The 26,886-nt window shown below is 37.5% G+C and overlaps 1 protein-coding gene across 1 annotated transcript in view; it reads left to right on the forward strand.

The window, feature by feature from the left end:
* nek7 (NIMA related kinase 7) overlaps positions 1 to 26,886 on the forward strand; it is a 96,010-nt gene that overhangs the window by 12,993 nt on the left and 56,131 nt on the right. The window contains exon 2 of the mRNA XM_015387877.1: positions 18,396 to 18,483. Within this exon, the coding sequence (XP_015243363.1) occupies positions 18,424 to 18,483 (60 nt within the window). The 5' untranslated portion in view covers positions 18,396 to 18,423. The remainder of the gene's footprint in view (positions 1 to 18,395; positions 18,484 to 26,886) is intronic.

Here is a 26,886-nt window from a genome sequence, read left to right on the forward strand (position 1 = left end):
GCGATTATTTTACTTATCAATTAATCTGTTGATTATTTTTAAGATTTATTCATAATCGGGTAGCAAAAGGTTCTTTAAAAAAATACTTTTTTACAGAATTTAAACCTGGCGAAACTAAAACATTTCCAGTCAATGGAGCATATTGACTGATAGTTTTTATTTTTTATTTTTTAATCTTAAATGCAAAGTATTTATAATTTTTTATTTTATTTTGTTTTAATGAGGAAGGGGCAAAAAAAGCATGTTTTAGAGTCTATATAATCCAGTTAACCATCAATAGATTATTAAATTAGTAGAAGAATTATTTCAAAGATGAAGTTGAATTCACTTCTTAACAGAATGATCACATTTTAAAACTTACTCATCATTATCAGCTTTAATCGACATTTATTCTTGATTTATCATAAAGAAAGTATTAGGATAAGGTTATTCTTGTTTTAAACTTTTTGATTGTACTATAGTCACAGCTCTAGTCTTTAGGTTAGTGGAATTTACCATTTGGACTCTTGGCAGAACTGAGCTGTAATTTAAAGGCTTTATGGGAGAATCCAGTTTTTTAACTGGCTATCACTCTGGATTTTTCTTCTTCTTTTTTCCATCACTTTTCATCACACCCATTGGAGCATATCCAAATGCTGCAGGATACAGTTTACTTTCACAGCATAATTACAAGATGGTATATGCCACTGTAAACACGACATTGGTGACGGCACACATTTGTCATGACATGAGACAAAAGCCAAAAGATTTAGCTTTTTGAGCAGGAAGAATACGGTTTGTGTATGTTTGTGTGTCTCATTGCTGACAGCGCTGTGGGCATTTGTTCATGGCTCACCACAAACACGACTAAATGTCTCATTCTGGATTTATTGCAGAAGAACAACAATTTGCATGTTTTGACAGATCATCTATCTTGCCCACCTCTTGTTCATTGTATAATCATCTGAACATTTGACTTTTTTTCTTATTCTTGCACTATTTCTAATGGCTAAAGGTTGTTATTGTGTTGTTGTAATTATTTATACGATTACAAAAGTCCGTAAGGTGTCGTTTGAAATTGTAATTGCTTTCACAAGTGGACAATCCATACACTTGTCCTAAAAGGAGTATGCTTTGAACCCTTTTAAACAGCTCCTAAAACCTTTTTAAATGGAGCAAATTTTCAAAGTTTTATTAGTTTTTACTGTAAACTTATTTTCTAATAAATATCTGTCCTTCTTATTTCCACTTTAACCCTGACTCAGATCTCAACCAGGTTCCAGTCTACAGTAGAGCATTGAAATGTCAAAAAAAAAAAGAAAAAAAAAAAAAGAAATGTCTAAATGGATTTTGTTTAAAGGGGCCACAAATCTGGATAAATCTGAGTTGTCTTTTAATTAGAGTTCTCTTATTCATGAATTTCTTTGTTCCATTAGGGAGAAATACATTGTATTTGTTGTAAACACATTGTTTAGTGCAACCAAAATGAAATAAAACATAAATTATCTTATGAGAAAGAGGAGAAAGATCCTTGCTTGAGTCTTATCAGCCTACTCTAAGTGAAAAGATTAGGGATGCACGATATTGGGATTTTGGCCGATATCCGATATGCCGATATTTTAAAACTCATGTAGCCGATAACCGATATCGATACTGATGTTAAAGCTGGACAAAAATAAGCGTTGAAAATAGCAGTTTTGTTATCCATTTCTGACACTTTGAAAAATAATATACTCAAATATATTTTCATATGCTGATATCAAATTGATTTTTAAAAACGCGGTATCGATCTATTTTACTTTCAAAATCTTGTGAAATTTCATTGTTCTGTTACAAACTCTCGTGATATTTTGCAAATTCTTGTGAGATTTTGTTAGTAAAATAGATTGATACCGTGTCAATATATCAACATATAAAAATATGGCAAAATTTCGTTAATTTTTGGGGGATTTCGTAGCATAACGATGACATATAGCAATATTTCATTAGTAAAAGAGATTGATATGGTGTTTTTAAATGGCAATATATCAGCATATGAAGATATTGGGATATTTTAATGTATCAATATTTTTTCCCTCGTCTTAAGAAGTTTTTAAGTCTGTAAAAATAAAAAAGAAGAAGTAGTATTTTTTTTTATTTATTTTTTTTTTAGACTTTAGAAACTCAGAAGCTGATCAAATATCGGGTTAAATATCGGTGGGGTGGCCGATGTCCGATATTCAGTTTTAAGGCCGATACAGGCCGATACCGATAGGGAGCCGATTATATCGTGCATCCCTAGAAAAGATTGTTAAATTATGTTTGTTTTACGGGAGAAAGGATGCTGCAAAGTTCTCAACATGTCTGTCTAGGGAGCTAAATTGAAAAAAAAAAAAAAAATCACCATTAATATAGAGCTTGTAGTACAGATGAATTTGAATGTATAGTTTGGCTGCATTCTCCATGTGTAAACATAAAAGCTATCCATCAGGTTTTTAAAAAAGTGTACGATTTTAACTTTTTATATGTAAATTACCAATTTGAAGTTGTTTCTTACGTTGAATTGGATACAAAAGAACATGACCAGAGCATCTCTACCAATGATACCCATTTATGTTCAGTTGATAATCAATGCAGCTGAGCGTGTATAATGCAAGGGTCAACACTCCTGTTGCTTTGAGAAAAATGCAAGCCTCTCCTGTCACAAAGTGATACAAAAGTAACCCAAAAAAACCACACATTTCACATACTTCCTGTACATTTTAACCAATATATATGTGAAGTTCTAAAGCATTCAAGAAAAAAAAAAATGGAAAAATAGGAGCATTTTAAGGTGGAAATGGTTTTCCCTCAGCCATGATAAAATATTCTTTAACATTTTTACAAACATTGGATGAAATGGTATGAAAATTTTGGGCAGATTTTAATATATGACATGTCTATTTATGGGCTGCCTCTACTCAAACATTTCTGCTCTGCTTCAGTTAAATGCCCAAAAAATCCAAAAAACAAAAATGACCCTATTCCCTGTTCCTCCAGCACCAGAAACAAACAAATGGCAGCAAAATGGAAATAAAGATTATTCAACCCGTACCAGCATTAGTGCTAATATATTAGAAATCCTTATAAACAATTTTCTTTAGCTTGAAATCTACTTATGAGTTAAAGTTGTATAATTAATTCATGCCGAAGCTTCAGTGTTTACCTCGTCGCAGCTACTCCGTCAGAAAATTTATATCTGCTAAATTTCCACTTCCTCTTTTAAACACTGTTAAACTTAAAATGTGTGTTTTAACCTTTTTTTTTAATTATTTTTTTACTTTTAGCAACAATGTTAACACAGCATGAATATTAAATGGGTTTTGGTGTTTATAAATCATTTTGACATTATTGTCTGCGTTTCACTTTGTCTCATTTGTAACCAAGATGTGTAAGATGAGTGTTTTGTCCTTCCTCCCCTCCCTTGCTGTTTGTACCCTGACTCACAGCAGTTTCCCTTGGTCTCCCTGGTCTCCTAGTTTGGCCTAGGGCTTTGAGGTTGTGCTGAAGGCTTGGGGGCATTGAAAAAAGCAAAAAGAGTCATAACAAGACGCTTCTGTCATCTCCTGCTGGCCGACTTGCCCTCAAGCCCCTTTGTCTCCCCATTTCAATGCCGCACATCCCTGCTTTTTCCTTCTTTGCTGGTTTTTCATCTCTGAATCTTCAGTCTTGTTGCCTACCAGTCCCTGACCCCTCTCCACCACATTTCCTTACTTCTTCTTCTTAAGTTTATCCTCGTTGTGTTGTAATTCTCAAAGTCTGTCTCCCTAGTTTCTTGGCTTCCCACTCTTGGAGGTCCTGCCTACCTGGGGCTTCCTCCCCAGCCTCCTGGCCCTTTGTCAGGGGGGCAGGCAGCCTGATTCCCCCGGCGCAGCAGGAAGCTGCAGCAGCAGGGGTTAGGACTGGATGGCGCTGCCGGCTGGCTCCGTCAGAAGTCCTGCCAAGCCAACGATGGAAGACCTTTGCCAGTGTGGTATTAAGGCTCTAAATAAAATATTTTACAGATGTTGATTGCAATAGAGATGAGTGACGTTAATCCATGTCTTAAAAGCAGAATCGAACTGTTAATTTGTATTCCTCAAATTAATAATGAATGTTTGCCTCAAGTGTAATTGGGGAAAAAAGCTCCAAGCTGCTTGGGATTAGGCTTCCAGGAAGTGGGCTTGTTGCTTTAGGATGGAGGTTGGTTGGTCTGCTTCTGGACTGGTTGTGGAATAAAGATTAATTTATGGAGTTGTGTTTTCGGAGGAGGGAGAAGAGGAATGGGGGGATCTCGTGCTGTAGTACTGTGAATTCCTGGCAGGGTTCCCAACTGGTTCTGGCTTGTCAGTTTACCAGTGAATATTTAACATTGCGCCACACTGCGAGGCTTGGCTGAAAACAGCAGTCAGCAAGAAGCTTAGCAGCAAAAGCTTGCACAACGCTGGGCTTTGGTTGTGAAGCCCACCTAAAAACAACGCACTAGCAGGAGGCACATCTTGAAGTTCAGATTTTTCCAAAGAGGCAGATGGCATGGGCTGGTGGTGTCACACTGTAAACCCCCCCTACCCCCAAAAAAACCACCAGGATCCCGTGATGAAAGAAGCTCCCGCCTGCTTTGAACAGCGAGTCTGTCATGGCTGGTGTCTGCTGTGTGGCTCCAGGTCAAACTGTGATACGCAACTCCTGGAATTTACGCTTTTCAAGTTTTTCATGTTTAAATCGTCTGAGGGAAAAACAGAAGGGAGGGGGGGGGGCAGGAAGTCTCATAAATATTAATATTCTAATGTGTGAAAGTGGCAGGGAAGACCTCTCTGGTTTAGCTGCTTTCAAGCCCTGTTGGGGAGCTTTTCTCTCTTTTCTGTGGATCTTACTCCCTTTCCTTGCGTCTGTATTTCTCTGCAATTTTGGAAACTGACGATTTCATTTTCTGAACCCAGGCTCTGATATAAATAAACCTACCCTGAGTTTTCTGTAGGATAAATTAGATCAGAAAGTTGCTAGTAAGCTGTGAGATTGTGATTTGGAAAAAAAATAGTCTGAACTGAATCTGCTGCCGTCTTTTGGCATTTCGATTAGCAAGAACTAGCTGAGTAAATACTCATATAAGCAAAGAGATTTGTTTTTTGTTTTGTTTTTTTTCTCGATTGTGCAGTGTTGATTCATAAAATTCGTTGAGATAAAATTGCATTCAAATGGTTTTTTCAAAAGCTGCCCTATATCAAGAAAAAATTGACTAACATGCCAAATTATTTAGCATCTTTAAGCAGGGGGATTACTGTGTTCCTAGGAAATCAACTTTTTAGGAAACTTGAATGGGTGACTGCCTGCATGCAATCACTGCTTCATGATGTCATGGTGTCTCTTTACTCTTATTAAACACAGCTGAATGATCTGAAACTATAACTTTTACTGTAAGCAGATATCAGAAGATTGTCTTCAAACACCTACTTGTCAAAGTTTTTCCAGTTTTATTGCTCAAAGGTGAAATTTCTTCCTGGAAGTTAGCATTGACTGAAATTGAGGTAATGTGTTGGACTCCGTTATTATTTCCTGTTGTTGTTATTTCCTGATTTTGTACAGGAAGACCTCCTAGTTCTTTTTGTTCTTTTTACAGTCAGATTTGGTCTGTTCAGGTCACATCTACAGGAAAAAGCCTGTGCAGTTTAACTCATCAGACGCACCTGTTTTTTATACTGGTTGGTCAGAGGCTTGTGATAAGTCTTGAACTAAGTGAAACAAAGCTGTTGGTGAACATGTAATCTATCTAAGCTTTACTGCTTTATGTTTGTGGTTGAATAAAACACAGACAGCTGTGAAAGTTTATATACAGGTATTCGCTGGGCTGACTAGGATATGAAATATTCAGATTCCAGTTTAAGATATTTTGATCAGGTCCTACCCCACTAAACCTCCCATGACCCTGGCATCTTAAAATGAGTTGGATGTGGTGAGTTTCACAGATGCTGGGGGAATGTAGGGCAGAGTCCGGCCTCTGTTAGGGATGGTGGAACAGGTCTGACATCTCTTCTGAACTGAAAAAGGAAATCCCTGCAGGCGTAAAGCAGAGAGGAGCATATAAGGGAGGAGGGCAAGGAGAGAGGTGCGACCCCTCAGGGGGAACGTTATTCTCTGATCGTCAGCTACACACATACTCGCTCACACGCTGGCATGCTGTGACGGTGTGCCGTAATGCACTCATGCAAAGAGGGATGAGTGCCTGAGGAATAAAAATAAACACTGAACTTTTTATTTTGTGTGAGTGCATGTGCTATGCTCACATTGCTTGATGTTTCTATTTTAATTTGGGCACGATATATGCGTTTTTGTTTGAAATTAGACTAAACTGATCCCCGTGTTTACATTAGTGTCATATAACAGGCAAATAGAATAAATGATGACAAACTAAATGTATGCATGTACATGCAGATGACTGCATGGACATGTTTGTATGAAACAGTGGTGTCATGTCTGACCTTTGACTGAGCTGGAGTGACTTGGATCTGGTTAGTAATGCTGTATGTTCAGCAGCAGTTTGAGGCTAAACAACAGCCAGACCAAAAGCTTGATTTTATTTATTTAGATTTCATGTTTTTAGTGAAGCTGTGTTCCTTTAGCCCCGTGGTTACATACAGTCAATATAGACATCTAGTCTTACAGTTATGTCTGCATCTAATGTTCATATGTCTTGTTCTCCTTATTCAGTGACTGGATGCAGCCAAGGTTGTTTTGGGGTTCAGTGGTTTAGATTTTTCTGTTGCTAACTAACTGTGAAGGGGATAAGGGGTGGTGGTCCTTCCCTCATAGACCCTACAGTAAGGCTTATTCCAAGAAAAACCAACCAGATAACCATGGACATTTCTTGAGCAGTTAACTATGTAACAAGACATGCCTGGGAACCGCTGCTCTCACGTTACTAATGATTTGGACATCTTGCGCTTGTCATTTGCTCTTAGATAGATTTTTGTGCTAACGCAGTCTAACTGCATCAAGCAATTTAAGGAGAGGAAGAAGATCTGGTTTAAGGGAATGGGAGAAGCACCAAGGTTTTACTTTTAGGAAAATAAGTTGAAAATTACAATTTTTTTTTTTTTTTTTTTTTGGACTTTTGATGAAATAAAATTTGGTTTTCTGCCAAAACAAAAAAAAAAAACAAAAAACAAAAACACCACACAGTGCAGGGGGTGATTTCCACGAGCCCTGGCTCTGCATTTCAAATGCAGTGTTTGCACCCTGGACCGCTTCATCAAATAGGAGGAGCTTCAGCTGCATGAAGCCATTAATAGTCTTAATGGTTAGTGCTTTGTTAGAGCAGGTTTTTGAAGTTAAAATTATCATTTGTAAAATGATAATTAAATAAATAAGACAGTGTGTGCTACTTTTGCTTCAAATGTATCAAAGATAATTTTTTTGTTCACCCAGAGGTCAGCTATCCCAACATTAAGCCAAGAGTTAATTAAAAATTGTCTACTTTTTCAATGCTACTAGATTTGTGCAGAAAAAACTGTTGTTTGTGCTGATTTGGTTTTTAAGATGTGTTTTATTTCGGCCAGTGACATCACCACCCTAGCAGATGTTAGCGCTGCTGTTTCAGAATATGAAGTTATTTCCTAACATAACATGCAATTCCTGTGCTGGCATTGAATATAACAGTAGGAATGTTTACTTTATTTAGTGAGTGGAATGATTGTTTCACAATATTCAGTATCTTATCAGCCTCCTACATTCTTCAATTTGGACCTGCCGTTACCCCTAACAACCCATAGCATTTGCAGTGAAGGTTCCGCCGTCGACCTTTCACAATAAAAGTACAAGTGAATCGTAACATTACAGACTGTTGCTAAATTGTTCGTTATGCACAACTGTATTGGCTTGGGGAGACAATCAGTTTTAGGAAAACTCCCAGAAGCTCCGAAAAGTAGATCACTTTGGTTCATCTGAATGCGCCTTCAGGTCATTCATTCAACTATAACTTGCATCACCAAAATCTATATATTTGGTAATGCCAACAGATTATGTTAGGTGGACAAGTCACAGAAGTCTCAACACTTTCAAATAAATCCCTACACTAATGCAACTTTGCATATGAATATTCAGATTTAAGTCTAATGTTTATCATATGCTGAGATTATTTTAACTTATTGTATGTACTTTAATTACCACCTACTGACTTTAGTTATTTATTCACAGTATAGAAAGAGGTGTTAAGGTGTTAAGACAGCCAATGTTATGCTGAAAAATTTGAATAATCAGATAAATAATCAGGCTGTTGATCAACTGCAGATGTGCTTCCTCATCCTGATCCTCCACATCTGCGGTCTCCATGCCATCACTGGGATAAAAACAACAGTAGGTGTGCAGGATTAGTATGCTTAGCCATATCAGTTGCCCATGTGAGCAGAGTTCACACCTGTTATAAGCAGCCTCTCAGCTGCCCTGCTGGGTTGCTGGATGCATCCCACAGATGCATTGGAAAAAGCAGAATATATTTGTTATATAACCAGTTGCTTCTAGATGCAAGGAAGTACCAGTGACAACCAGTGCTTATGTTGCTTATTATACAGGATTTAAATTGTGGAGAGATCATGCAGTTTTTTTTTCTCATGGAAAAATATTGTTATCTGAAACCAGGAACTCAACAAAAATGAGGACGTCAATTTAGACTTAGATTAATTTAGCCATTTTGTATACATGAGTGTGTACAAAAAGAAATTTGGTTTAAAACAACTCTAAACAATTTAATTTTTTTAAAGTGCAGCCTTGAAAACTGTTATAAATACATAAATACATAGATACAACACATATATTTATGATGAATCACTTGATACAATTAAAGTTAGATTTTAAAATCTGTCACAGTGCCGAAGAGTTGAACAAAAACATGACTAAACAATGTTTCTGTGCCATAAAGTCAAAAAAATATCTATAATCCTATCGTGTTTTCATAACAATATTGACTCATCAGAAGCCATTAATTAATTAATCATTAATATGACTTGTTTTACTCATAACATCTACATTAAAAATCATTTATTTTTATCTTACTCTGTTAAAATGAGTGACATTGCATTTAACTCAATGATTTTGTATAATACCTGAATACTATCATACTTTTTGGGATCCAGTTTCAGATTTAGTTGGATTTTATAAAGGAAATAACACAGATATTGTTTTTCGCAGCCCATCCTCATTTGTTGCCTTTTTATTTAATAAATATTTTTATTACATTAGCCCTCTAGCCAAGCAGAAAAACAGAGCCACGGCCTGCGGTACCATATGTCACTTCTAATATCTTTGTGCCAGAGGTGATGAAGCTAATTTGGTGGTCGGTCAGTGACATGGCTCACAAACAAAGCCCTAGCTGGTCCTGGAGGGCTGGCATCTCTGCTCTGCTGTGCAGGGCCTATGTTCAGCAACGTGAAAGACTATGAATGTGGCCACTGGGCACGAATGTAACCTAAAGCCTTGGGATCTTCGTCTTTATGTGTCGTGTATCTTTGGGTGTGTGTCTTTAATTCAAATGGAAATTAATTTGGTGGCGTTCTTCTCTAAGTACTGAGATTAGATGCAGCAATGGCTAAATAATGTACTGTCACGCAAAAAACTTTTTTCATTTCTTAAACTTTCGCTAAATACTGTAAAAGTACTATATAGTTTATAAATTATCCTCGGTTTTAGTTGCAGTATTGAATGTGAGCCCAACTTTCACTGAGGATGACTGCTTTCATGCACATGCTAAAACATAGGAAAAGCCATGATACTATAGAGGTAAATACTCTATGTGGCTTTGATAGTATAGGGGCTGAATCTCTGTAAAAACAGCAATGGTCCAACAACACATGTAAAGCCAGACTAGACTTCATGTCTGCTCTGAGGTAAACAGAATTTGTGCAGAACTGAACCACAACCACCTTTATTATTGTGGGAGTTCTACTACACCTTAGAATCAGAGCTCTTTATGGGTCTAATGGTTAAGATTAACCAATAAAAACGATAGTATGGATCAGATAGCCACCTGATTGATAAAATATTTGAGATTTAGTTTTATATAGTTTCAGTTACTCTCGATCCAGGTAGGACTGGATTTAGACCCACAACTTTCAGATTGCATGACTGCTGTACTTTCCCATCAGCATCAGACATCCAGGTTTTACTAATGATTCATGAATTTTTATGTTTTTAACAGAATGCTTTACTTTCTACACGATTTCATTTCAGTTTTTCACCACAGGTAATGTTTCCAAACATTTAATTTTCTTTCACATTATTGGTCTTTGTATAACCGGTTGACCAGCAGTGTGCTGCAGAGCTTGGTGGGAGAGGTGGTGCTAGGAGCAAAAATTAAACTGCATAACCTCCATAAGACAGTTTTAGCTATTTGGAAACTCTTTAAAAGTTTGATATAGATTCCTCCTAGCTATCATTGCCAAATGTGCAGTTCAATTCAAAAATAACTTTATTACTCCCAAAGGGAAATTAATGGTGCAGTAACTAAGGTTATTTTTTAAACAGGTGTTGCTAGCTATGTGCAGGAAGGATCTTTGACTTGGACTTGGACAACTTTTATTGTCATTTTGTATACACAGAATGTATACAGAACAAAATTTCGTTTACTACAGCTTTCAGACAGTAAATGATCTTGTGTATCAGTCTGTCTGGCACCGGATCTGGAGACGCTTCTGACTGTTAAAAAAATCCTCTGAAGAGGATGCTCACTGTTTTCCATAATGTTCTTCACTTTATGAAGAATTCTCCGTTGTGTAATAATATCCATAGGTTCCAGAGGAGTTCCTAGAACAGAGCCGGCCTTCTTAGTTAGCTTGTTGAGCTTTTAAAGGTCATTAGCTATAATACTGTTTCCCCAGCAGATGATGGCAGAAGAGATCATGCTCTCCACAATGTCAATTGTGACAATGTAAAACAATCAAATTGAAATGTTTTTTAAATGGCCTTGTAAAAGTTGGTGATAAACCTTAATTGCAGTGGAATCTCCTGGGGCCATTAAACACTTAAAGACCAATACATTTCAGAAAACATTTGAGATCTCCTATTAAAAAAACCTAAAAAACTTGAAGCACAAAGATCAGACATACACCACAGCTCAGTTAGCAGATTTAAAACCCAACCTGCTGTCCACCATGGCAGATAGACTTATTGGTTTCCATTATTAAACTTCCACCTAATCAATATAAATTTTACCCTTTTTATATTTGCTAATAACCGTCGTAAAGATAAAATATATATACTTCAACTTGGCAAGTATCACAGAAGATATACTCTTAAACTGTTTTCATCTCAGGGTTATAAATCCAGACATCATTTATTCAGAGATGATGAAGGATAGTTATGAATGCTTACTTGCCTAAAGTCATGCTTATTTAGTCAGTTTTCTCTGAGCTCCTGAGAACTTGTGGCATCACTTGCAGTTTGAATAACTAGCCTAAATTAGAAGCCACTGATTTGCTTTTTCCTTAACATATTTTGCATTCAGTTTCTATTTTAACGGAAGACTGACGGTGATGTGGCATTTTGAAAGGCTGTGAAAGCAGTGAGGGTGTGCATGCACAGCATCAGCCCCCAGGGTCCCCTCTCCTTAATGCCTGGGGGGGTGGGCTCTGTGCTTCACACAGCCTGCTCATTGACACACTAAGCTTGTTCCTAGGGGATAACACAGCTGTCTTAAATGCTGCTCTATTTTTGCATACTTTGCCCACATAATTTTGTCTACCCATACGCAGACGTATTTTCTGAATACTTTGTTTATTCTCTGTGATTGACGGGATGATTTTTTTTTTTCACCTTGTAATCGAAGTGAGGAGAATAAAAAGAGTGAAGTGGTGTGGCTGGCGGTCTTCTTTCGACGGGTACCATGGCTGCCTGTCACTCGGCTTTTATCATTGAAATTGGAGTTTATCTTTTACAAGCTTAAGTGGAATGTTTTTGTTTTTCAAGTAATTATTAGCATCCTCCTTAGCAGCCATCTCTGGCTGATGAAACGATCACATCAAACGATGTTTCACGCTAACGAAGGAGCACGGGCTGCCTGGCTCCTGCCTTTACCATGAGGCACCTGCTTAAGTGACAGACCGGCAACAAAGGGCCCCCAGCCTCGAGAGGCCCCTCAGTACCACATTGGAGTAGGAGGCACAATGGGATAGGGAAGTGGCCCAGGCTTTTAGCCACGTGCCAGCTTGTGTTAAACAGACAAGCAGAACCGGAGCCCAGCAGAGCACGAAAGGAAGGGATGTAGAAAGGACAAGAGAGGGGGGAGTGGGGGCCAGTGGTTGACACCTGTTTGTGCTTGAGCTCTTTTTCCACCCCAGCTATAGACGTCAGAAGAGCATGTAAAGTGAAAACTAGCATACAAGGCATACAAATGTGCAGGTGTGCAGAGGGGTAAATGCAGATGAGGGTTCAAGGTTTTTGTTAACGTGACTTATCCATGAAAGGTTGATGGAGATTTCAGTTTATAGAATCTAAGAAATTCTATATTTACGGTATAGCATTTCTCTCTGTGGATATGAGAATCGACTAGGGCTGCACCAAAAATTTGGCCGCCGAACATTTTCAGCCAAAGATGACAGAAAAGCTGATTTTCGTTGTTTGGCCAATAGACATTTAACACCAAAACTTGTGAAAACGGCACAGCCAGCACGCAGAAATGATACGGAGTGTTGGAAGTAAAGCATTCAAGCAAGAGAGAACAGGCAGTAGAGCAGAGTTTCAGAGTTGAGCGTGCAGCAGACAGGTTTTGACTGAAGAGGTGCGAGTTTAAACAACATACATCAGGCTCAGGTCAGTGGCACAAAATGCCATAGCAGTCCAGACATCATCAGCATTCTGAATATGAGAAGAATGCGACATGGAAAAGGAAACTGACACCAAACATGCCCACCGTGGCAGACGTGTTTGAATAGGCAAGAAAACTTCTCAGTGATTCTGCATATTCTTTAGACATTTGTAGTAGACGTGCCAAGAAGTTGGTTTCAGACCAGAACCTTCTTCATCGCCCTTATTTGTTATTGGTAAAAAAAAGTGATCTTGAACATATATATATATATATATATATATATATATATATATATATATAAATAAAAGCCACGACAGCTCTATGCGGTGTGGATGATGTTCCTGGGGAAAGATGACTTAATGTAAGCAGTAGTGTGCATCATCTGAGTGTTTAACAACATTAAACATTTGCCTTTTTCTTAAAACAACTGTATACAGTCAGATAAAACTTTCAGAGAGGACCTTCCATTTCGGAATTAATTATGTTTGTTTCAGATTCTAACTTGTGATTTTCTGTCAGTGTGACAAAGATGCAGCAAATCAGTGGAACTTACATTTAGCGATATGTGTTTTATCCACCATCGGGCTGCTGTTACGTCTGCTGCCAAATTCCAAGGAGTCTGCACTGATGAAGGCTAGCTATTTAAGGGCTGCACGGTCCACTCACCCTACCCACTAGTTAGGGATGGCCCTTAAGTGGCGCACCCTCCATGGGAACGCACAAATAGAGGGTTAGTGCTTAAGGGCTGGTTTGGGATTTTGCCAAAGATTTACATTAAGATGACCATACTAACTATGCTACTTAATAATAAGATGCTAAAGACTTTTTAAACATTAACTCTGAATGTCTTTAGTTTCTGATTTTAATAGTTAAGCTGTTTTACATCAGCTGCTGTCTCACACAGGGTGTGATGTTTCATCTGCTCCCAGTATAAATGTTTATTGACAGATTTACTCAAGGAAAGCTACATTTGGCATAAAGCAGGTTGAATCTTTAGGATAAACAGAAATTTTAAACGAGCCATCCTCTGATTGTTTAAGATTCTTTAATACTCTTATGAAAAAAGTTTGGCAGATTTTAGCATCAGGATGAGTTGTTTGACTTGGCTTTCAGAGTTGTTTCAGAACTTCTTCTTTCATCACTGACTGTTTCCTCTTTTTTTCTTTTCTTTTTTTCTCATAGATTGAGCGACAGTGAAAAATATCCGCTCTTCATTTTCTATTCTGTCAATTCTTGGACCATCCTAGTAAAAGACCTCAGAAACTAGCTAGCATGCTGAGGTGTAATTGGTCCTCTTCCCCTCTCGGTCTCCCTCTCAGCTCATGGCCCAATGAACACGAGCGCTTGCACATTTGGGCTAATGATTTTGAATAGTGATTAAAATGAATTGAAAAGTGTGCCGCTTCTGTAGTATCCGGACCCCGCCATCATTAGAGGCTTTCTTCCTCTCTCTCAGTCTCTTTTTCTCTTTGTGTATCATCAGCGTTAGTCAGGCAGGGGTTTGAGAGGAGGCCTGGGGTAGGCTTTCATGAGCCCAGACTCAAAGGTTCTCCATTTCTTGTAATCATGGACACCACTCTTCCAGCACTTTTGCCGTCTTCTTCTGGCTCCTCAAAGGTGGCTTTGATTCCTTCCCATCCTACGCCCAGGCCTGATAGTGTCACATTGCATTTTTCCTCTCTTGTTCACTCCGTTACTTGCCCTTCACTCTTTCTCTTCCTCAAAGCCGAGCTAGTCAGTATGTCTTTATATTTATTGTCCCCAGATTACGAGCTGATTTAGCAAAGTTCTTCTTAGAGCGAACAATGCCAGGACCCTTCTACTGACACACTCTCTTCCAGTTAGCCTCAATCCACCTTTTTTATCATCATCATTCTCTTTCTTTTGGGTTTTTCTTGTTCTCCTGTTTTTAATGAATTATGCAGGATGCAGGAAATGTGGATTAAAGAAGAGCAAAAGCCAGCGCCAGCCTCTGTGGTGCACAGCCCCGCTTTGTCTCTCTCAGGACCACAAACTCATGAGGGTTATGATCGTACCCTTTTCCCTCTTCCAGCACTTTTCTCAGTTGTGCATCTGTTGCTCTGTGTCCTTCATCATCCCTGCTGTGGCCTGCTTATTTCTTTTTTCCTCACATTTCATGTTTCCGTCATCAAATTTGGAAATAAATGTTTTTATAGCTCTGAGAAAAACACATTGCATACAATTGAAATTGCATTTTGTGGAACTTCATAATTTTTTTTCAGAGCATTAAATGGCATATTAGCCTGAAGTAGGTATTTCCTTATTAGGATGGTATTGAAGACTGCGATGGTGACATTGATTGGGATTAAGCCCCATTTTCCTCATTCTTCTCTGGTTTTCCATCATCCTAACATCCCTACAATTTTTTATGACCTTAAGCATCTCAACCACTAAAATATGGATCAGCTTTTTGCATCGGGGGCAAAAAAAGTCAATTGACCAAATATTCTTCTGGCATGCAGAATGTGAATTTATCGCACCTGAATTGGAATATTCTACCAAATATTGCCTGCAACCAACACCGTCTGAGTGCTACATTAGACCAAAAAATTGGAAGATAGCTGCGATTTGATATATTGTACAGTTTTAAATCAGTTTAAATGGACTTCAAAAACATAGAATGAAGAACTCACCTACAAATACCCTGGTTTTATGGTGTGAGGGTATTAATAGGAAATTAAAACTAAATGTTTACATTTAATTACCTCTATTTAAAGCTGAAAAGGAACACAGATTTAGACTTTTGCCAAAATGATAAAACATTCTGATAATTACACTTGTTTGCAGGTTGTTTTCCCTTTGAATTTTTTAATAGATTTTAATAGATTTTTTCAGTTGTATTCTTTATAGGAAAACACACACAAAAAAGCAAATAATTGCTGCTTATCTCACCCTGTCGGTGCTGCTGAATGATCATTTTAAAAGTTTTCAAACAGAAATACCTTAATAAGTGTGATAAGTCGTGGTCTGTTATTTTAAACACTGTCACTGTTTTTGTTATGTGAAATATTCCCAAACACCCAAATTTGTTAGCTACCCCTCCCCCACCCATTGCTGTTCACTGCCAGTCAGATTAGCATTGTGCTACTCCAGGCAAATTTTGAAAGTTTTCTGGAGACCTATTAAAAACATTTTAAAGTGTATTATATATATATATTTTTGTAGCCATACTTAAATGACTGAAATGCCTTATTTCAGCTTATATCTCACATAACATTATGTACAGGAAAGAAAATAGCGTTTGTTTACACTGTCACTGGTGGCATGGAAAACAATGATTTTTGTTTTCCTCCCTTGGCTCACTTCCTCACACTGAATTTATTTAGTATAAATAGGCCTTTTAAAAGGGAAATTCCCAATGTAATGGAACTCTGAGTCTTTTTTTTTATTTTAATAAATGGATAAATATGAGCACACTCTGATTGTAGAATTAATGCTAATAACGGCTATTTTTAAAAAGTATGTTTTCTGTGACCCCAGGAACACTTGGTGAAAACAAAGAAAAACAATTTAACCTATTAGATATTATTGAATATTGAGTCTTTTTTTTTTCTCTGCATCAAAATGTGTTTAACATGGTTTGAAAACCACAATTTCAGCTGAGGCTCTAAGATGCAACTTTAAGTAGATCGTAATATTGGAACTTTTGTCAGCTGTTCAACATTTATAAATGAAATATGTTTGAACTGAGAAACATGTTTAGTTTCTGCAGTCGTCACTAATAATTATTTTTGAAGCAAAAAAACAAACAAACCCCCAAAACCGATGTAATTTAGTTTGGTATAACACCATGTTTATTTTTGAAAATAGCTGCATTTTAAAATTTATTTGCTGTGAGAGGATGAGTTTCACTTGTAAATCCATCCCTTTATTTTTTTTATTGAGTGTTAAAAGAACATTATGCAGCTCTGAGAACCACTTGGTATTTTGTTACCCATTTAGTAGGAAACGGGACAGGGTTGGGTTGAGAAGAATTATCTCAATCTATCAAAATAAAGAAAAACTTTATTTATTGATATAACTTTGAACAAAAAAATAAGAAAAATTGTATAAAAGTTAAAGCTTCTGCATAAAATTAAATCAATAATCATAAAATAAAATTTCTGCCTATCTTGCATTTATTTTTTTTTATGTTTGAGATTTACTATTTACATGTGCTGCATCTCTTTTTAGGGAATTATAAGGTATTATTATGTTTTATTATCATGTGAAGTGTTGAGCCCCAAATTTGACCGTTTTTGAAAACGGTTTTAAACAAAGATACTTCATTTTTGAGCTGAAATAGAACTTGTAAAACTGCAAGTAAAAATGCATTAAATACAATTTTAAACACAACAAAATACATTTTACAAGCAAATTAATTCATCTTCAAACTATTGAATGCGTTGAAATTACTTTTCAAACTAATACATTTAATTTCAAATAATGTAATTAAAGATTCAGCCAAGGCAATTTAAATCCAGATTCTGCCTATTCTTATGATTGCAGTTCTTATTTGTTGTGGGTTCACTTTTGCTGTCTTTGTATTGTCTTTTCTATTTCTTCTTACATGTGAGTCTTTATTAAAAATGACACACCAGAGAGAACTGTATTTATCATTATTAGTCAGTATTGGTTAGATGGACCACATTATGCAAACACTCATAAATCTTGTAACCATTTACTGACCAGTTGAACATTTATTAAATCCCTGCTTCCTGTTCATTTAAAGTTTGATATTTTTCCATGTAATTCCTCTGTTTGTGCATGTTTTCACTCATTATTTATAGAGAAAACAAATAGCTATAACACCTTGAATGTGTTTACTTGCAGGTGGCTCAGTTGATGTGGAATGCTGCATCCTGCAGTTTAAAATCTGTTAATTGTTATCTGTTAGCATTGCATAGTTTTTATATTATATCACTGCTGCACTTAAATAAATGGAAATGGCATGAGAGCTGTACAAAACAAAATTTCGCTTTGTATACACTCTGTGTATACAAAATGGCAATAAATGTTTTATAAGTAAAAAAAAAATGTATATATATGGTGTAGTGAAGATAATCCAAGACTATCCTTGAATTTCAACTGAATTTAATGTTGAAACCACTTGCCATATTAGGGTACCAGTTATTTTTTAATGTGCTGTTGAAAGATAAGCATCTGGCTGCAGGCTTTCTTGCGCAATTAGTTTGCCCCTTTGTGACATGCCCAAACATGCCATTAAACAGAACTATGACATACTCCTAAATGCTCCTCACTCACCCTTCTGACATGCATTTCTCTTCAGAAAAAAAAAGAAATATCGAAAGTGCTTAAACCAGTTACTGATGAAACAGTTGGTTTCCTTGGAAATGTCAGCTGAAAGCAGTCAGGCATTACTATCTTTCCTTCAGGTTACCTTTGGTGGCTGTTGTAGCTTGTCCATGTTGTAACTTGAGGAGAAACAAAGACACAAAGAGTGTCAAATCGATAGCAATGACGTTGGTTCAAGTTCTGCTGAAACCAAATCTCACCAGCAATCACTAACTAGTCTGGCAGTGAACGTCAGTGGAGATTGACTTGAATTGCTGTACATTGCCAAAGCTTTGTATCATTTTTAAAGGAATTATTTTTTGTGTTTTTCCAGAGGTGTACAGGATCACGCTCCTAGCACCATGGATATGGACATGCACCCACAAGGACAACAAGCAGGCGTGCCAGTATTTCAACCTCAGGTAACAATAAACAAAGACTCTCAAGGCTCATAGTTCTAAAGTAAAAAAAAACAAAATGCAAGAAATCCACAGATCATTGTAGGTTGATTATTGGTTAATTTGTTGGTCTGGTTTGTGGCCGTAGAAGGGTCACACTTTTCTAAGCGGAAAAATACTTCATTTTCCCACATTTGTTTGCATATTTAAGGCTTAGCTTTTTTTTTTCTTAGTATGTAGCTCAGTACCACAGTGTTCCTTTACTAAGACTGGATTATATTCCGAGTTGAATTATTAAATAAGTTAAGGGGTTCAAATGTTGCAGTGATCAGCACTTTGCATCGCCTGGACAACATAATTAGTCCATAGAAAACAGATGGATGTGCCCCTGAAGTTCTAAGTAGGAAACAAATAACATATTTTAACCTGATTGTCAAATTCAGACACTGAGAAATTGGCCCCTTTCAATACAAAATTTTATGTATTCAACCACCGTGTGCTGCCTTGATCAGCTAACCCTTTTAGTGAATTCACTTTAGCTAATCAAGGATTAACTTTCTATATGACAGCCAGTTAGTGACAGGACATTACAACAGAGGACGTGTGCAGCATTATTACAACAGCTGAATGTTTCAGAAGAATTAAAGGAAGGACGAGACAGAAGAAGCTGCAGGAATTTCTGGTCAGTGCTGGCTGTTTTTTTACTATCTGTTTTCTGACAGCTTTTCCTATATTCTGTCTGTCATCCCGATATCCCATATTAGCCAAAAGATTATATCGACCTGCATCAAAAATATGTGATATTGACATGCTGATAGAAACACTCCGCCTCGGGCAACTAATCCTCAAAACCAGCCATCATGTAACAGTTAACATATTTCAGTAGCTAACAAAGCCTGATTTAAAGATTTAAAACTGATGATTTTTTTATTTGTTTGCCTTTAAATGGCATGAAACTACTGTTAAAACCAAGAACCTTGATATTAAACATGAACTATGATAAATTTTACATTGAGTTTAGTAAAAAACAAGGGGTAGGTTTTGATTGTGAAATTAGGATGATTTTGGTGTTGCTGCATTTTCGTTTTGATTTAGAAACTACATCCTCAGTCTAAGAGGAACACTTGCTGCCCATGTTTTATTCCTTTACAACATATTGTCCTTTAATATTTAAAATATGCAGGTCAGTCTAAAAGAAATGCAGGCAATGCTATTTGCCTGGAAAAATAAATATTGATGCATCTCTAATTTAATGCACACTCCACCAATGATGAACTAAGATCATTTGTAGTGTTTTTAATTTTTTGCTTTATGATGATTTGCTTCTTTTTATACTCGAAGACAATTTAAACAGTAAATAAGCAATTTTTCCCCCCTTTGGATCAGTGAAGATGCACCCTTCAGTCTCATCATGCCACGCACCGCTGTAGCCTGCTTCTGAGATAGACGGCGGCGGATGAATGTCGAGTTGTTGGTATTGATCAGAGCTCAGGAGGTTGGCAGCGCCTGGCCTTCCTGCATGCCTCTCTCTGTTCGATACAACCCCGGCTTGCTCTGTGCAGATGTGGTCATTGTTGGGTTTTAATACCGCCCTCGAACATCAGGCACATTGATTTCCTTACAGGAGGATGTTTTTGCCTCCATAAGTATTGAATAGACTTTAAACAAAGAGGTTCATCCATATGCCCTAGAGTAAATGTGGTTTCTTTTTGGGAAAAAAAAAAAAAAAAACAGCAGCTAACTAAAAATAGGCCAGTACTGGTTGTTGTTTTTTCTTTCACATGCAAGGGCAAGGCAACATTAACACTAGAATTGCCAAGGGGGTTCATTTATTTTAAGATTTGTAATTGCAAAATTAAAGATAATTGGGTTGCACGCAGAAGAACCTCAGATAAAAGCTCTAATAATTAATTTGACTTTGGCAACACTCCCCCTATGCAAACACCAAACAGGGCCTGTTTTTCTCTCGCTGATCTCCCAGCAGTTGATTATGGTTTATTGTTCTGGCTTAATGATTTCGCTCCCTGGTTTTCAATCTATTTCTAGCAGTTTACATCAGTGTTAATTCTAGCCTGACTTATTCTTTTGCTTTGGGTTGGAGAGGCACAGTGAACTTTCTATGTTGCATCATGTTTTGCTGTTTTTTTCCACTCACACAGACTGTTTGAACCGATTTCACATTTAATGGGAGATGGAGAAGAGGAGAGAGAGAAAAAGTTAGATTATGTAGATGATTGTCTGAGCAGCATCCAGATGGGTGCCTTTCAACAAGTCCTGTATCTGTTTCACACTTTCCTAAGGTTCAGTTTTCTTGGCAGCAAGGGAGGAAAAAAAAAGAGAAAAAATCTCACCAGCTTCCTCCTGAAGAAATCTGAATTGTATATGTGATGAAGGATACTCCATATTACTTGCAATATAATTTCTTAGTCCCGGAGGTATGATGCATATGCATTAGTTAAACGGGATGAACTGCTAAAATGTGCATATTTAATGGTGCATTTGCTCCTTAGTGAGTGGGAGGGTTTCTGAGAGGGCCCCCTCAGATCAGATTTCAGCCGTCACTGCACAGTTTGACAGACGCAGATCTGACTGAAAGGAAGCACTGAGACAAGGCGGTGTGGTTGTGGAAGCCGATTGGAGTAGAGAGGAATGAGAAGCACCTTTGGGGTGATTCCTGCCGGTTTCGCTGCCTGGCTTGCTGGCTGACTGGCTGAGGATGAATATTGCATGGTGCCCGCTCAAGGGGCTGGTGACTGGTAGGGTGGGCGCCATCCCCTCCCTTGCTGCCAGTTGTTGTACACATCTCTTCCTGTTTGCTCCCCCTCTTTGTCACTTGCATTCAATCTAAACTAGTTTGCTAGTTTGTTTGAACTGTGTGACATAAAAATCCACCTGCCAGTACACTGATGAACTTGTTTTGAGTTCAGAAGAAATCAGAAGCAGGTTTGGACTAACAGGATGCTTCAGTGCATAAAAGGGGATAATTATGTACATTTTCTGTTAATTAAACCTGGTACCTCTTTAAATAAACTATCAACTATTCTGTTTTCAATTTACATTCATTAGAATAAAAATACATAAGGTCTCAAAATCTAAACCTTGCACCAAAATGTCAGACAGGAAAACTAAACTCCAACTTTTTATGGATGATCACCATTCAGGAAATTGTGAATTTTTTTTTTATATTAACTGTCAGTAAATAATAACGGCTTTTGTTGTGCCCCAAACCTCTCCAACAGCATACTTACAAAAATCAACACCAGTGTTACAGAAATAAGTGACTCAGCAAAATAAACTGGTAGGGATGCACGATATAATCGGCCCCCTATCGGTATCGGCCTTAAAACTGAATATTGGACATCGGCCACCCCACCGATATTTAACCCGATATTTGATCAGCTTCTGAGTTTTTAAAGTCTAAAAAAATAATATATATATATATATAATATATACTACTTCTTCTTCCTCAAAAACTTCTTTTTTACAGACTTAAAAACTTCTAAAGACAAGGGAAAAAATATTGATACATTAAAATATCACAATATCTTCATATGCTGATATATTGCCATTTAAAAACACCATATCAATCTCTTTTACTAATGAAATATTGCTATATGTCATCTTTATGCTACGAAATCCCCCGAAAATTCACGAAATTTTGCCATATTTTTATATGTTGATATATTGACGCGGTATCGATCTATTTTACTAACAAAATCTCACAAGAATATGCAAAATATCACGAGAGTTTGTAACAGAACAATGAAATTTCACGAGATTTTGAAAGTAAAATAGATCGATACCGCGTTTTTAAAAATCAATTTGATATCAGCATATGAAAATATATTTGAGTATATTATTTTTCAAAGTGTCAGAAATGGATAACAAAACTGCTATTTTCAATGACTACTTATTTTTGTCCAGCTTTAACATCAGTATCGATATCGGTTATCGGCCACATGATTTTTAAAATATCGGCATATCGGATATCGGCCAAAATCCCAATATCGTGCATCCCTATAAACTGGTGCTGTATTGTAAGAAACAAGATTCATTCAAGAAATGACTAACGTTCAACCAGTGTTGAAATTTCATGTATTGCTTCCTTAAGATATTCTAATATACCCCTTTCCCACTGGCCTAAAAACACGCTTAAATCCAGATACATTAAACTTTTAGTGACAGTGCGAACAGCTCACTGACCCTCTGCTCCAATCTACATACAGTGGGAACACCAGAACAGGGTTGACGTGCTAATTTTACATGATACCAATGAGTGCAACCAACAGACGTCAACACAATGCGCCAGTCGTGTCTCATCTAACGAGCCAAAATAACTGCTTACATTCGATAAACATGGCGCTGCGTCAGAGGGATTCGGACAGATAAAAGAGCCAAACAATAAGGCACACTTACTACGCCCTGGCTTTGTAACATGTTGCCCTTGATTGTTTACTTTCCAGATTTCTGTCACACTGGTGACAGCATCGATGCTAACCCAGCGTGATGGTGTCAACAGACACGCATAGGCATGCCAGGGGGGGTCAGGTTCCAAAGAGAAGGGAGCCAAAGGCCGATTGTTAGCAGGTCGACCTGTGTTTGAAAAACTTGTGTCAACCCACTAATTTCAATGGGAAAGGTCATAGTGTATTATGCTGTACAGTTATTTCTAATGAGTTATTGTCTTATGATGTTGGAAACACTATTACAATTCATCAACTACTTAGTGTATATGTTAACTTCCCATATTGCTGTGTTTTTATAGACTCAATAATGGCACAAGATGTCATATATGAAAATGCAACAATCTCTTTATCATAGTGCAATCGTGGTAAATGTGTATTATTTTCCTGGATATGGGCTTCACAGCTTGACAGCATGTAACTTTGCCTGAGACTTTGAGTTTTAAGGATGACCAGAAGTAGTTCTTGTAGTTACAATCTAGTTCCATCACTTGGGACTTCCAGACCAACCCATGTTTGATAAACTTGGTCTAAAAAGGCTCCAGTCCAGATGAAGCAAATTGATGTGTGAGCCACTGTGCAAATGGTAATTGAATTTTTTTCCTTTTTTTTTTCTTTTCTCTCTCTCGTCAAACGTGTAACATCCTCCTCCGTGTTTGAACACACCATAACATTTGATAAAAAGATCAGCTCTACACAAAGATTCTTTAAAACGTGGTTTAAGTTTTATTAAGTTTTATTTTCTTTGTGTGAAATGCGAAATAGTGCTTCCAGGCATTAGGACAACTTTAGATTGAGATAAAAAATAAAAACTTTACTATATATATATGTTTTAAAGGTATTCTATGCATGTTAGATTCCTTAAACACTAGTTTGTAATCCCTAAGGAATTACAAATTTAGAACCCAATATTGTGCATTACTCTCGTCTCTAAGCTGGACAGATTATTTCACATATACTTTAAAAAAAAAAGTTATTTATGTTATTTAACACTGAGAGTCAAAAGGGCCACAAACGTATCTTCAGGATCCAAATTTTCATATTTAAACTTGAGAGAACACTGCAAGTATTGCAAATATTAGTTTAATGTCCACATTTACGGTTTAAATTTAGACTTGTATGTTATGAAAAAGCGTCCGGTTTCTCTCTCTGTCCATATAAGGCAGCACCTCTCTACTGCTCTTGGACTTTGTGTGGCAAATACTGGCACTGCTGGGCTGTCACATCACACCCTCTTCCCTCTGGTGCTTGTCCAACACCACCCCCACCATATTTCACTCTTGTGCATCCCCTCTTCCACTCTCCATGTGTCTTGTCACTTGTGTTTGGCAATAGTGTCATTATTGGGCAGCTCGTATCACACTTCTACAATGAGCTGTCTGTCTGCTCCCTCTCTGTCTCCCTCTCTTGCTGAGCTGTCTCCATCAGTTCCCCCTTAGCTGACTTACCCATGGCAGTTTCATGTACACTGTCCCTCTCAGGTATTACCCACAATGCCTAGCTCAACCTGCTAGCTTGAATATCATAGATCCTGGCTTTCCCCCCACATCAAAACAGAGCAATGTGAGGATAAGTGCATCTTATGATACAACTAGAGATTGAAGGTAACAAAAAGTCTTAAAAAATGTCACCTCTCCAACTTGGAGGTCCCAAAGAAGCATTTTCACAAATGAGACTTTATGTACTAAAAATCAAAAACTCCTGGTTTAAACATTAGAGTTATAAGGAGGCTTCAATCTAAGTTTAATCAGGCAGTATTGGTTTTCATTATGGTTAAATCAATAGTTTTTACTTTTTCCATCCATTTAATGTTCATCTTCCTACTATGCTTGTTTTAATAAACAACTGCTGAGTCATTTAGAAGTATGGAGACACTCTCACACACACAGGTAATGTGGGAAAGGTATCCCTGTATGCTCAGCTCTTGGCTAAAAAAGGGGAAAAAAAAACAAAACTCTTTTAACCTAAGCTTATAATTAAAGAGGACATCATTAAATATATTTATTAACAAATCCTGTGTTATACATCATTGGTTATATTCTGTTATTTAATTTCCCTTTAGGATCAAAAAGGTATATTTGAATTGAATAAATGGCTGCAGCCCTAGTTTCTGTGGACAGGTGCCAGTGAGATAAATTACCCCCCCACCCCCTCACACAGGCTATGTTCCATGTCTTCTAGCATTGCAAATCATGCTGTTTAGCAAGATTCATATAGTATCCAACTTTTTAAATCAACCTAATCTCTTTTCCCTTTACTAAAAATGTAGAACAACATTAGGATATTTTCACTACTCTTCTTAAAAGCAATGCTTTTTTTTTAATTTTTACCTTACCAGTCTCCCTAAATGCACGAATTTCCTAAAGCAAATATTTGAGGCTACTATAGTGTCTGTTGTACTTGTGAGATTAAGTCTTCATGTGAGAGTACATGCAGTAACTGCCAGATTTCTAAACCAAAACCAGTTTGAATAAATGCAAACTTAGACTTCTGCAAGTTCATCATAAATTGCGTCATGTTTGCGTCACTATAGGCCCATAGTATTTAGAATTTCCTCCTTGGAGGGTGAGTAGTATTTTCCCATTGGTTCTCACTTCCTGTTTGACTCATTACATTCCTGTCAAATTGCTGCGTAGGTCGGACCAAAAATGATCTATCCACTTCATGCTTAGTTGTATTTTGATGGACTTTTAAAACAAAATGAACAAAAGAATTTACTTCAAAATATGTAGCAAACTTTGATTGCTGCTTGCTTAACAGAAATATAAAACCTCTTTTGCAGTGGGCAGGTAATAATGTTGCGTCCATGCTACAATTCATCCTTTATCTCCACCAACATGTCATAATAAAATGGCTAAAACGAGTCTGCTGTGTAATCCTCTGCACATGATTCATTCAGACTGACCCCCTTCTCATTCAGGGTCATTACTCTGTTTCCCTTTTTATATGTCTGTAGATGTGTAGGTTGGGGTGTGTGTGTGTCTTCATTGTGGCCTTGTCTTTCAGCTTGAAGCTTCTGATTGTGTGACGCTCATGTGCGACAGATGAGACGGGCCGTCACTCAGGCCCGGCCTGGCTGCCCTTTGAAGGCCAGGCCAGGGGGCGAAGAGGTGCCGCAAATGGCCTGTGAAGTTTACATACACTGCCCACTGCTAAACAGATTAGCTCTAATGAAGTGTCTAATGTCGGGGCCGCTGGCTGACATAATCCTGCCTGGCAGCTCGGCCCCTTGGCTGCCAGAAAAGCCGCCCTCCCTCCAGCCTTCTCTTCTGCCCTCGCATGGCCTCTGCTGCCACCCAGGGCGACTCCACGCGGGGAGGTGCCCACTGTTAATCAGGCTGGACAGTGTGTGATCTGACATGCAAATGTAGGTCATTGCATATGTAAATGTGTGATTACGAAGCTGGCATGCCAAGACACATTAGCGAGACTGTGCTCTCAGCAGGCGGTTGTCACAGCGCTTTAGAGGCTCATGCTAACATTTGTCAAGCTACCACGCAGCGAATGAAAGCAATGCCCTCTTGTCCTCTCCTTCTTGTTCTTGCCTTCTTCATCCTTTCTTTGAATTTCTAAATCTTGGTCTCTCACCCCTATAAATGCCTTTTTATATGATTTCAAACCTTTTTAAATAGCCCGGCTTTTTGATGTCGATGGTTATAATCATACAGATTTTCTTACCTGCCAATTCCTTAACATTTGGATGTAAAACTGAACTTTTTTTTTTATCTTGTGTTTTGTTGAGTAAAGGTGAAGTATAAGGTCATTGTAGTTGTGCTGTAGATGTAATGTGGAGTTCAGCACAGGCTTTTAAAGCAGCGTCTGATTGCAGCTGTCAGTGACTCTTACACAGCGCGGAGTGATGGTGTTGTCATGCTGAAAAATGCACACACCTCGATGGTGTTAATTGGACACGGCATCTGATTGGTTCACGCCTCCTGATTTGGCTGCCAACCAAAAAAAAAAA

Source organism: Cyprinodon variegatus, unplaced genomic scaffold, assembly GCF_000732505.1.
Source record: "Cyprinodon variegatus isolate N-32 unplaced genomic scaffold, C_variegatus-1.0 Scaffold405, whole genome shotgun sequence".
NCBI lineage: Eukaryota > Metazoa > Chordata > Actinopteri > Cyprinodontiformes > Cyprinodontidae > Cyprinodon > Cyprinodon variegatus.